General features: G+C 37.8%; 1 protein-coding gene and 1 non-coding gene across 12 annotated transcripts in view; both read left to right on the top strand.

Annotated features, from left to right (window-relative positions):
- Nucleotides 1-13077, top strand: part of USP34 (ubiquitin specific peptidase 34) — a 252897-nt gene that overhangs the window by 36472 nt on the left and 203348 nt on the right. For 10 of the 11 annotated variants that reach the window (XM_045446153.1, XM_045446155.1, XM_045446151.1 and 7 more), the window contains exon 2: nt 6940-7027. In XM_045446153.1, coding sequence (XP_045302109.1) covers nt 6940-7027 — 88 coding nt within the window. Of the gene's footprint in view, nt 1-6939; nt 7028-13077 lie in introns of those variants that run through there. The other variant, XM_045446161.1, reaches the window with a different exon arrangement.
- Nucleotides 7855-7998, top strand: LOC123581819. The gene has a single exon (XR_006704034.1). It is a non-coding gene; the product is annotated as a U4 spliceosomal RNA (small nuclear RNA).

Genomic DNA, 13077 nt, shown 5'->3' with positions numbered 1-13077 from the left:
GGACTACCAGAATTTCTGGAGCTGAGTAGGGGAAAAGTGCCATAAGGCTCAACATTGAGTATATAGTTTGATCTAGAACAAGGTATTCTCTTTTTAGACAAAAATTAAGCTCATACACAATTAGAGGAATAATATTAATAAAAATGTAACATTCTTACTGGTTTTTAGGGGATTTCCCCCCTTCGTATTAATGTTTTACAGTGATTGATGCAAGCTCTTGTATGATTAAAGAGAAGACCCTGGGGTGTTGGTTGTGTGGGGGAAATAAATAGAAGATCCTATTAGTACATGAAGAAACTATAATAAAGCTGACAGTCTTAAGAAATGCCTTAGGGGCTCCTGAGTGACTCGGTTGAGCATCTAACTTCAGCTCAGGTCATTATCTCACTGTTCGTGGTGTTCAAGACCCACATTGGTCTCTGAGCTGACAGCTTGGAGCCTGCTTCAGATTCTCTGTCTCCTCTGTCTCTGTCTCTCTCTCTCTCTCTCTCTGTCCCTCCCCTGCTCGTGCTCACTCGCTCTCTCAAAAATAAACAAACATTAAAAAAAAAAAAAGAGAAATGCCTTCTTGTGCATATAGTGATTGGTTTGTTGCCTTCATGGACCCCTCTGTTTGCTAGTTTGTAAAGCTGTGGACAAGGTGAAGTAGGTGTGAAGTCATTAAGGTGATGGATTCACGAGAATGGTTATGTTCAGTTTTTAATTTTGGGGGGGAAATCATTATTAGAATTGAATGCCCTCAGGCCTCTTTATATCAAAAGATGAGGCATTAAATCTGCAGAATATTGACTGACACTGGTTTGATGCAAATGCCAATGGGGATTTAACTGTGCTAGTATTTTTTAAATTTTAAATCAGACAGTTACTTTTTTTTTATCAGTGGTCTGGCCATAAAGTTTCATAGGTTTTGAATAGTTTGCTCCTAACCTTGTTTTATTGTTGTTAGCCTTCTTCTTCTTTTTTAAGATTTTATTTTTAACTAATCTCAGCACCCAATGTGGGGTTCGAATTCATGACTCCCAAGATCAAGAGTCACATGTTCCACAAACTGACCCAGCCAGGCGCCCCAGCCTTATTATTCCTTAGGGCAAGATTTTGTATCACATGAGTCTTCTCAGGAATGCTTATGTGACATACTAGGAAATGCTTGTACAGAGACATATACATGTTTTCAATATGACACTCATGGCTTTCAGCTGCATGGTTTCCCGAACCAGATCTTTCTGGTTCAGCATCTCCAGAGAGAAAACATAATTGTTTGGAGAGTGTGTGGTGTGTGTGTATGTCTGTGTGTGTGTGTGTATGAAGGGGGAATTGAGGGGATGTCTTAACTGCTTCTTAATAAGATTTTATTTATTTATTTTAATTAAAAAAAAATTTTTTTTTATTTTTGAGACAAAGAAAGAGAGCATGAGCAGGGGAAGGGCAGAGAGAGAGAGGGAGATACAGAATCCGAATCATGCTCCAGGTTCTGAGCTGTTAGCACAGAGCCCGACGTGGGGCTCGAACTCACGGACTGTGAGATCATGACCTGAGCTGAAGTCAGACGCTTAACCTACTGAGCCACCCGGGCGCCCCTTCTTAGTAAGATTTTAATATCTTTTAGCTCAACCTGTATTCCTGCTATCAGAGGTATTCCATGTTTCCAATTCCTGAGCTTTTCTGAGGTTTCACGGGAAAAAAATTAGCCTATTTCTATTCCTCAGTCTCTGGTTGGTTTTACTAATAAGGGTGGTTTTACTAATAAGTCAGATGTCCTCTTCTTACATGTTTAGTTGTTTTTGCCCTTGCATGTTAGTTTTCTTTTGTTGTTTTAGTAGAGTTTTGGGCAGGAAGTGGAAGGAAAAGGGTATGTTGAATCTGGCATATTTAACTGGAAAAAATTAATTATGAAAATAGGTTAGACCCATTAAAAAAAAAAAACCCTAATAGTTAGATATACATGTGCTTGCCAAATTTAATGTCTGTTAATATTTTATATTGGCTTTCATTAAAAAAAATAAAAATTGATACAGCTAAAAGTACTTCTTGCCTATCCTTGTATCTTTTTACCCAGATGGGACCTTTCTCTTGATGAGGATGTGTATCATTACAGTGTATGTAATTATTCTGTAATTGTACATGAGTCCATACAAGACAGTTGGTTAAAAGTTAACAAATGGTATTATACTGTATCCTTTTACAAGTTTATCATTAATCATTTTGAATTTGTATGCTAGACATTTTGATGTATAGAGATTTGGTTTATTAACCTAAATACCCCTTTACTTAAAAAATTTTTTAATGTTTAATTTTGAGAGAGAGAGAGAGAGAGACAGACAGACAGACAGGGTATGAGTGGGAGAGGAGCAGATGAAAGAGGGAGACACTGAATCTGAAGCAGGCTCCAGGCTCTGAGTTGTCAGCACAGAGCCCCATGCAGGGATCGAACCCACGAGCCATGTGATCATGGCCCGAGCTGAAGTTGGATGCCCAGCTGACTGAGCTGCCCAGGCGCCCATACCCCTTTACTTTCTAATAGATAGTACTTTTCATTTTACTCATTTGTTTGGGTTCTTCTATTACTCAACTAAAACTAGTCTTAATTTTAATTTTAATTAATTTATTTATGTATTTATTTATTGTTTTTGGGGGGGGGGGGAACGGCAGAGAGAGAGGGAAACGCAGAATCTGAAGCAGGCTCCAGGCTCTGAGCTGTCAGCACAGAGCCCGATGTGGGGCTCAGACCCACAGACTGTGAGAGTATGACCTGAGCCAAAGTCAGCCACCCAGGCATGACTTATTTTTTTTAAAAAGACTCCCTTCCTCCAGTTAAAGTTTTGCCTTACAGTATATTTTTGCAAACTGCCCAAGAATAAGGAATACATATGGTTGATATTTAAACTTTAATGTCAGTCCTGAAATAGGTATAGTATGAATGCTGTTTATAAGAAATATCTTCTGGGGCGCTTGACTGGCTCAGTTGGTAGAGTATGCAACTCTTGATCTTGGTGTTGTGAGCTTGAGCACCACATGAGGCATAGAGATTACTTAAAAAATAAAATAAAAATATAGGGGCGCCTGGGTGGCTCAGTCGGTTGGTTTAATGTCCTTTGGTTTTGGCTCAGGTCATGATCTCACGGTTTGTGTGTTCGAGCCCTGGGTTGAGCTCTGCACTGATGATGTGAAGCCTGCTTGGGCTCCTCTATCACCCTTTCTTCCCCTCTCTCTGCCCCTCCGCCACTTGTTTGTTCTCTTTCTCTTTCACAAAATAAATTTTAAAAACCTTAATAATAAAATTTTAAGAAAAAAATTAAGTTCTGGATAATGGGCCCTTGTTCCTTTTTTGTTTTTATTTATTTTATTTTTTTATTTTTTTTAAATTTTTTTTTTCAACGTTTATTTATTTTTGGGACAGAGAGAGACAGAGCATGAATGGGGGAGGGGCAGAGAGAGAGGGAGACACAGAATCGGAAACAGGCTCCAGGCTCTGAGCCATCAGCCCAGAGCCTGATGCGGGGCTCGAACTCACAGACAGCGAGATCGTGACCTGGCTGAAGTCGGACGCTTAACCGACTGTGCCACCCAGGCGCCCCTGTTTTTATTTTTTAAAAGATTTTTATTTTATTTTTTAAAGTTTATTTATTTATATGGGGGGAAAGGCAGAGAGAGAGAGGGAGAGAGAGAATCCCAAGCAGGCTCCTCGCTGTCAGCACAGAGCCTGCTGTGGGGCTTGATCCCACCAACAGAAAGATCATGACCTGAGCTGAAATGAAGAGTTGGACACTCGACCAACTGAGCCACCTAATCGCCCTGAAGTTTTTTAATTTTTTAATTTATTTTTATTTTTTTATTTTTATGTTTGTTTATTTTTGATAGAGAGAGAGAACAAGTCGGGGAGGAGCAGAGAGAGAGAGAGAGGGAGACAAAGAATCTGAAGCAGGCTCCAGACTCCGAGCTGTCAGCATAGCCTGTTGCGGGGCTTGAACCCACAAGGTCATGTGAGGTCATGACCTGAGCCTAAGTCAGACGCTTAACCACTGAGCCACCCAGGTGCCCCATGATTTTTTTATTGTTAGGAAATCTTGGTATCCAACCACTCTGTGAGTGGTACTCACACTCATCACCCCAAGATCAAGAGTCATGTGGTCCACTGAGTGAGCCAGCCAGGCACCCCTGTGTTAATTTTAATTAAATAATATGTGCCTTATTTGAAATGTCATATAGTTTTGCCAGGCTTGTAACAAAACTCAGCAGTCTCTACCAGCAGTCCTACTTTTTCTCTCTTAGAGGTAATTACTTTCTGTTTTATCTGATTTTCCCCCCTAGATTTTACCTTCCTGTGTAATAAGATTATATTGTTACATGTTAATAGGTATTTTCAACTGTTGACTTGCTCCTATGAAAGATTTGTTGGTCTGTTTATGTCCGTTTATGGAAGAATTAGCATTTTTTAAAAATATTTTTTTTTGTTTATTTTTGAGAGAGTGCAAGTCGGGGAGAGCAGAGAGAGGGTGATAGAGGATCCAAAGTGGGCTCTGTGCTGACAACAGAGAGCCTGATGCGGGGCTTGGACTCATGAATGGTGAGATCATGACCTGAGCTGAAGTCACATGCTTAACCAACTGAGCCACCCTGACACCCAAAGAATTAGCCTTTTTACCCTTGCCACCTCTTTCCAATTCTTTTAGAATTAGTATTGTGTATTTATATTATTAGGATCATGTAAATACTCACTCTTGAGCAGAGTATTATACTGTAGTTACATTTCTTGTACAGTGTCTTTCATTCCTGTAATTAGTAGTTGCCAATTTGTATGCATGAGTTTGTCTGCCCCTGCAAGCTTGAGATGTTTTAAAAATCTTTAAGACTAAATTACATGTAAAGTATATGTTTAATCCCCTCCCCTCTGAACCATCTTACCTAAAGTCCTTTTATTATCTCTTTTAAAAATTTTTTTAATGTTTTATTTTGAGAGAGAGCGCGCGAGCACGAGCAGGAGAGGGGCAGAGAAAGGGAGAGAAAGAATCCCAAGCAGGCTTTGTGCTGCCAGTGCAGAGCCCAGTGTGAGGCTTGAACCCAGGAACCATGAATCGAGTTGTATGCTTAACCGACTAAGCCACCCAGGCATCCCGGTCCTTTTATTCTCTTGATCCTATTTGAACTAGTATCCTTGGGATGTGTGCACAGTAGTCTGTCTTGGATCTCCCTTCACATCATCCTGGGGATTCTCTTTGAACATGAACTTGGAGTGGCTGGAAGGCTCTGTCATTTGAGCTATTGACTCTTGATTTCAGCTTAGGTCACAATCTCAAGGTTCTTGATTTTGAGCCTCGTATTGGGCTCCTCCTCCTCCATGACAGGGCAAGACGCGAGTATAGTGGAGTCTGCTTGGGATTCTCTCTCACTGTCTCCCCTGCTCCCCCTTTCTCTGTCCCTCCTGTGCACAGATACTCTCTCAAAATAAATAAACAAACATGAGCTTCTTTACACATAGTGCTTTCGTTTCTTTTTCTTTCTCTTTTTAATTTCTGAACTCTTAACATCAGGTTTTTTCTTACAAATCACTTACTTAGAGACTCTCTTCATGACTTCTTCATTCTGCGGTGGGTTATGCTTATATTTGATACACAGTACTCTATTTGGTTTCTTCTTGGCATTTATCACAATATATGTGAGTAGTTTTACTTACTCATTCACCTCTTTTTGTCCTTACTCTTCATCACTTGACTAAGTTCCATAAAGTGGGGACTGTTACCATTTCATTTACTGTCGGATATTTACTACTGAGGGTATACAGTATTCAAAAAATATATGAATGTATGACTTTTAGATACAGTGAAGACTTAAATGCTGAGGGTGATATTATCTTGTTGGACTTTGTCTAGAATGGAGTTGGCAAACCATGGCCCAGTGTACCACATCTTGTCAGCTGCTTTTTTTTTGTAACATGGCTGATGCTCATTTGTTTACACACGGTCTGTGGCTCCTTTCAAAATACTATGGCTGAGCTGCTTAGTTGTGAAAGAGACTGTATGGCCTGCAAAGTCTAAAATATTTGCTTTCTCACCCATTAAAGAAAAGTTTGCTGACTTCAGTCTTATACAGATAAACATTTTACATTAGAACACTGATTTGGACCATTAGGCAAACTGTAGTTTTTGAAAACACTTTTCCCTTCTGGATTTAACTTTGGATTCCTTTTATAGTTGTATATACTGTATATGAAATGCCAGTATGTTAGTCAAGGTCCAGTCAGGGGCTTGAAGAAGCAATTTATTAAAGAGAAGTACTTATACAAATGTTAGAGGTTTAAAGAATGAATGGTACCAGGAGGACAACCAGAGATGATGAGGAAGACGACGATGAAGATGAATGACAACAACTACGATAACTGAGGAAGCAGCTCTTCCCTGAAGCCTGGGGAAACAAAGGAGGAGGGTTGTCAGAATCTAAGAGTCACTCAGAGTCACTTAGAAGTGGGCCCTGTGAAGGAAGCTCAGATTTAAAGTTAAGAGATGCTACTTGGCTATTTCTTGTACCTCTGAGAGGAGTACCATGAGATTGGTTCTTGGAAGCTGCCCTTTGGAATCAGTGCTGCTTCTGAGTGACTAACATTTCGTGGTCTCCTCCTGCCTTCTAGTCTTTTAGTGCCATGCAGGCAGTGGAGGAAGATCTTAACAGGAAGCCAGCTGGAGATGAAAAATATAGCTTGCAGAGTTCCAGCCCCATCATCACAAAGCATAGAACAGAAGGTGGATTTGAAGTAGAGAGACAACATTAGAATAACTGGCAAAGTGTCTTCTCCCTCACTCCTTCAATACATCTGTTAAAAATATCTGAAATATTTGCACTTGTAAATCTAGGTTTTTTTTTTTTTTTTGGTAAGTATTGTCTTTAATACTGGTTTAACATTATTTATTCCTAATTTTAAAAAGTATTTTTTCTACTTTATTTCAGTATCAGATATAGAAGGTGGTGATGGACTGCAGCTCAGAAAGGAACATACTCTCAAAATATTTGCTTATATCAATTCCTGGACACAGAGGTATGCATCTTTAAGTACTTTAAAGACTAACTTTGTGAGTTGTACTTTAAATTAGCATTGGTTGTCATGAAATTTACTTTTTAGGATGTTCGATTGTATACCTTTGGTCATTAAGTGACAGTTGATCGATATTTATTAAATCTTCTTCCCTTCTTAAACATGGGGCCACTGATGGTTTTATTTTTAAAACATGAGAATAAAAATCAGGTTCTTTAACTCCTCTTTCATTATTTAGAAATAGAGTGAATGAAATTCTAACAATAATTATTTTGAGAGATAAAAGAATTTTTATGGCATAGATTGAGACCTATAACAAAATTAATGTTACAAAAATCAGTTCTATGGTAGTGGACACTTTGACCCTTGTGGAGGCCACTTCTTATTTGTTCCATTTGCATAATAAATAGGTGTATTAGTCCAATTTTTAAGAAATACATATATTGAGAGTATATATAGAATCAAAATTTGTAAATTCCTGTTCTCTCAACATGATGTTAGTCTGTCATGGCTAAAGATTCTTTTTTACTTGTTTGCTGTCCCATTAGTCCTAAAATTTTTATGGGTAGAAAAAAATTTTTTTCTTATGGATGGGTAAAGAATGTTTGAAGCTTTGTGTGCAGTGATTAGTGAACATGTTAAATGCAGCTAATGTAAATAAATGTCCTGAGGTTCACAGTCGAGCTGATCATAGAGTATATCTTCAAATAGCATTTGCTCTAGGTAGTAATCCATTTTTCTTATGTTTTTTCCTTCTTTGTCAGTAAAATTGGTACACATATTTGTTCTACAAAAGATTGAGATTGTAGTTATTTAAAACTTAAATGCCAAGCTTTGCACAGTGGCAGTATTGTAGCCAGTGAGTTTTATCTGAGGCGTGATTATGGCTGATTGAAAACTTACATGCCATCATTATTGGTGTCTCTTTTCTGAGTCTCAGCCAGCTGATTTACTTTTGGCTAAGTTTAGGAATGGTTGCCAACACCTCTGTTCCTTTCCTTATGGGTAGAGTAAATGATTGGATATTTCCTAATACTAATGTTAATGATTTAAAATTAACGTTAGTAGTCCAAAGGATTTGCTGAGTAATGTTGCATTTGAGTTATAATTTTGGATGTATTTGCTGTAACTACAGCGAGGTGGCAATGTGAAATTCAGAGAAAGTGAAATTCAGAGAAATGATTTTCATGTTTCACCTCTAGCTATTGGTGGTGCTGGGTGGAAGTTACATTTTCCATTCTTAGTCCACTTTTATCATTGATGTATACTCTTAATCCTTAGATCAGGAATTTTTAACCTAGAGTATGTGGATGGGAATGAAATTACAAAGGAAGTATTGATGTATATAATTTTAGGCATAATTTGTAGGTTTTATCATAATATCAAAGGATGTTTGTCCCCAAACTACAGAGATCCTCTTAACTTTTATCTCTTCTTGTTCTAGACTATAGTGGTTAAGAGTGTGGCTGTGGAACCAGGTTGATGTGGCTTTGAGTCTTTCTTTTTTTTTTTTTTATAAAAAAATTTTTTTTTAATCTTTATTTATTTTTGAGAGAGAGAGAGAGTGAGAGTGAGTGAACAGGGGAAGAGCAGAGAGGGAGACACAGAATCCGAAGCAGGCTCCAGGCCCCAAGCTGTCAGCACAGAGCCTGACGCAGGGCTTGAACTCAGGAACCGTGAGATCATGACCTAAGCCGAAGTTGGATGCTCAACCTACTGAGCCACTCAGGTGCCCCTTGAGTCTTTCTTTATCACCTGTTTACTAGATAATTATGACAGATTAGTTAGCTTGTAAGTAAGTTCTTAATTCCTTACTGTGGAATGAGAATAATAATAATAAAGGTACTACTATCTTAGGTTGTAAAGAGAGTGCTAAGCCTAGTATCTGACAAAAGATCTTTTTTGTTTTGTTTTATTTATTTTGAGAGAGTGCAAGTGGAGGAGGTGTGGAGGGGGCAGAGAGAGAGGGAGAGTGTAAGAATCCCAAGCAGGCCCTGCACTGTCAGCACAGAGCTGGTTGCGGGGCTTGAACTCATGAACTTTGAGATCATGACCTGAGTCAAAATTAAGAGTTGGTTGCTTAACCAACTAAGCTACCCAGGTGCCCCTCTGATAAAAGATCTTAATAAACACCTATTTAAAAAAAATTTTTTTTTTTCAACGTTTATTTATTTTTGGGACAGAGAGAGACAGACAGTCTTTGGGACAGTTGAGAAACTTTGAGAAAATAGAGAATCAACGTGTAAAACAAAAAGGCATGCTACCACCCAGAGTAACAACTGGTAATTTTTTTGGTATAGCCCTGGCATGAACTTGTGAAGTATACAGTTTAAAATTTTATAAAATATGATTTTATTACATTTATGTTTTAGAGTCTGATTATAGTTGACTGTGTATGAAAAATCAGTCTCTCCATGTCATCAGGTATTATCTGTCATCATTTTTAAAAAATTGTTTTAATATATTTAAAAAAATGTTTATTTTTGAGAAGAGAGAGAGAGAGCATGAGCAGGGGAGGGGCAGAGAGAAAGGAAGACATAGAATCCGAAACAGGCTCCAGGCTCCAAGCTGTCCGCATAGAGTCTGATACGGGGCTCAAACCCATGAACCATGAGATCATGATCTGAGCCGTAGTCAGATTATATATGTTAGTTTAAAAAGTTATTATTTATTTTATTATTGCTACTGGGAATGGAATGGGAGGAAGACTAATTCAAAGTAGGCAGAGAAGATTAAGTCAATAAATTGAAGAATACAAGTTAAGAAAAGAGCATATAAAGGTCTGAAAGTAATACCATGGATGATAAAAACGTTGGCTGATAACAACGGTGCCTATTGTTTTTGTTTTGTTTTTTTTTTTTGGACTTGTTTAGAACTTACCACAAAACAGGCTTAGGTTTCTGTCTTGTAAATTCCACATTCCTTACCAGACATTCAAGGCTCTTACTGTTTCCTACAAAGTCTACTTTTAAATTTTATTTCATGTTTTCTCTCCTGAAAGAATTCTGGGTATCAGCAAGGGGGAGGTTCTATCGGTTTTTTTATTTTCAGGCCAAAAATTGTGTCTTTCATACCTGCCATTTGTGGTTGATAAATGTTTGAGGATGTTGCTTTTATTTTTTCATTGTTTTAGTAAACTTTTATGTTTTTTTTTTTTTTTCAATGTTTTATTTATTTTTGGGACAGAGAGAGAGAGACAGAGCATGAACGGGGGAGGGGCAGAGAGAGAGGGAGACACAGAATCAGAAACAGGCTCCAGGCTCTGAGCCATCAGCCCAGAGCCTGACACGGGGCTCGAACTCACGGACCGCGAGATCGTGACCTGGCTGAAGTCGGACGCTTAACCGACTGTGCCACCCAGGCGCCCCTAAACTTTTATGTTTTTAAGTAAATTCTGCACCCAGCATGGGGCTTCAACTTGTGATCACGAGATCAAGAGTCGCATACTCTTTTGACTGAGCCAGCCAACTGCCTCAGTAAACTTTAAGAACAGTTTTAGAAGCTGTTGCTTTTGAATAGATGAGTGTATGTTCTACACTCTTTAAGGCTCTATGTTTTCTTTTGGCATTAAGAAATTTGGCGATATTGATAAATTGAGTGGGATATGGATATTGACCATTACTTATAAAGAAGTGCTTTTCATAAATTAGTTCATAAATAAAAAAAACCTTTTGCTGAGGTTGGATACTGTGGATTAACGGTGTTTTCGTGTGTTCCATAGCACCAGGCCAGGAAAAACATTAGATCCATTGGAATATATGTTGTTAGATGGAATTATAGAATGCAAGTTAAAAAATAATTTAGTTTTGATATGTAGATTCCTCATGAATGTTGAGTTAAAATTTTTTTCTTAATTGGAGCTATGTATTTTATGCTAGACATTTATAGATTTTATCATGTTACGTTCTTTTTTAAAAATTCTTTTCATTTTTTAAAAAATTTAATTCTGGTATGGTTAATATACAGTGTCAAATTTGTTTCAGGTATACAGTATAGTGATCCAACAATTCTGTATATTACTCAACAATTCTACATATTACTCAGTGCTCATCAAGATAAGTGTACTCTTTTTTAATTCCCTACACCTATTTCATCCATCCCTCTACCCACCTCCCCTATGAAAGTCATCAATTGGTTCTCTAGTTAAGAATCTGTTTTTTGGTTTGTCATTTCCCCCCCCTTTGTTCATTTGTTTTGTTTCTTAAATTACATTTATGAGTGAAATCCTATGGTATTTGTCTTTCTCTTACTGACTTAATTTCGCTTAGCATTACACTCTCTGGATCCATCCATGTCCTTGCAAATGGCAAGTTTTCATTCTTTCTTATGGCTGAGTAATAATCCATGTGTATGTATATGCCACCCTTTTATCTGTTTACCCATTTGGACACTTGTGCTGCTTCCCTAATTTGGCTGTTGTAAATAATGCTACAGTAAATACACGGATGCATATATCCTTTTGAATTAGTGTTTTCATATTCTTAGGGTAAATACCCAGTAGTGCAATTACTGAATTGTGGGGTAGTTCTATTTTTAATATTTTAAGGAATCTCCATACTGTTATTTTTTTAATTTTTAATTTTTTTGGTTTATTTGTTTTGAGAGAGAGAGACAGAGGGAGAGAGACAATTCCAAGCAGGTTCTGCACTGTCAGCATGGAGCCTGATGTGGGGCTTGAACTTACTAACCATGAAATCATGACCTGATCTGAAACCAAGAGTCGGACACTTAACTGGTGCCCACGTACTATTTTCCACAGTAGCTGTACCAGTTTGCATTCCCACCTGTAGTGCACGAGGGTTCCTTTTTCTCCACATCTTTGCCAGCAATTTTTTCTTATGGTTTTGATTTTGGCCATTCTGACAGATTTGAGGTGATAGCTCATGGTGGTATTGATTTGCATTTCCCTGATGATAAGTAATGACATGTCTTTTCGTGTGTCTGTTGGTCATCTGTATGTCTTCTGCCCATTTTTAATTGTGTTATTGTGTGTATGTGTTGAGTTGTGTAAGATCTTTATATATTTTGGATATTAACCCTTTATCAGATACATCATTTGCAAATATCTTTTCCCATTCAGCAGGTTGCCTTTTTTAGTTTTGTTGATTGTTTTATTATCTCTGCAGGGACTTTTTATTTTGATGAAGTCCTAATAGCTTATTTTTGCTTTGGTTTCCTTTGACTCAGGAGACATACGTAGAAAAATGTTGCTATGCCTGATGTCAGAGAAATTACTGCTTGTGGTCTCCTAGGAATTTTGTTTTTAAAGTTTATTTTGAGGCAGGGGGATGGTGCATGTGTTTACACGTTGGGGAAGGGAAGAGGAAGAGAGAGAGAGAATCCCAAGCAGGCTCTGGGCTGTCAGCTCAGATCCTGACAAGGGGCTTGATCCCACGAAGTGTGAGACCATGCCCTTAGCCAAAATGAAGAGTCAGATGCTCAATCGACTGAGCCACCCAGGTGCCCTTTTCTGGGATATTTATGGTTTCAGGTCTCACATTTAAGTGCTTGCTCCATTTAGAGTTTATTTGTGTGTATAGTGTAAGAAAATGGTCTAGTTTCATTCTTTTGCACATAGCTGTCCAGTTTTCCCAACACCATTTGTTGGAAGAGACTGTCTTTTTCCCATTATTTTTATCCCACTCCTCCTTTGTCGAAGATTGATTGACCCTCAAATCATGGGTTCATTTCTGGGCTTTATTCTATTCCACTGATCTATTTGTCTGTTTTTGTGCCAGTACCATATTGTTTAGATTAGTACAGCTTTATAATATAACTTGAAGTCTAGAATTGTGATATGTCCAGATATGTTATTCTTTTTCAAGATTGCTTTGGGTTTTTGAGGTCTTTGTGGTTCCATACAAGTTTGGGGATTGTCCTAGTTCTGTGAAAAATGCCATTGGTATTTTGATAGGGATTGCATTAAATGTGTAGATTGCTTTGGGTAGTATGAATATTTTAACAATATTTGTTCTTTGAACCCACGAGCATGGAATGTCTTTCCATTTCTTTGTGTTGTCTTGAATTTCTTTTCTTTTTTAATGTTTATTTAT

This window comes from Leopardus geoffroyi, chromosome A3, assembly GCF_018350155.1.
Source record: "Leopardus geoffroyi isolate Oge1 chromosome A3, O.geoffroyi_Oge1_pat1.0, whole genome shotgun sequence".
In the NCBI taxonomy this organism is placed as follows: Eukaryota; Metazoa; Chordata; class Mammalia; order Carnivora; family Felidae; genus Leopardus; species Leopardus geoffroyi.
Note: the sequence above shows the minus strand (reverse complement) of the source record. Positions and strands in the feature narration are given on the sequence as shown.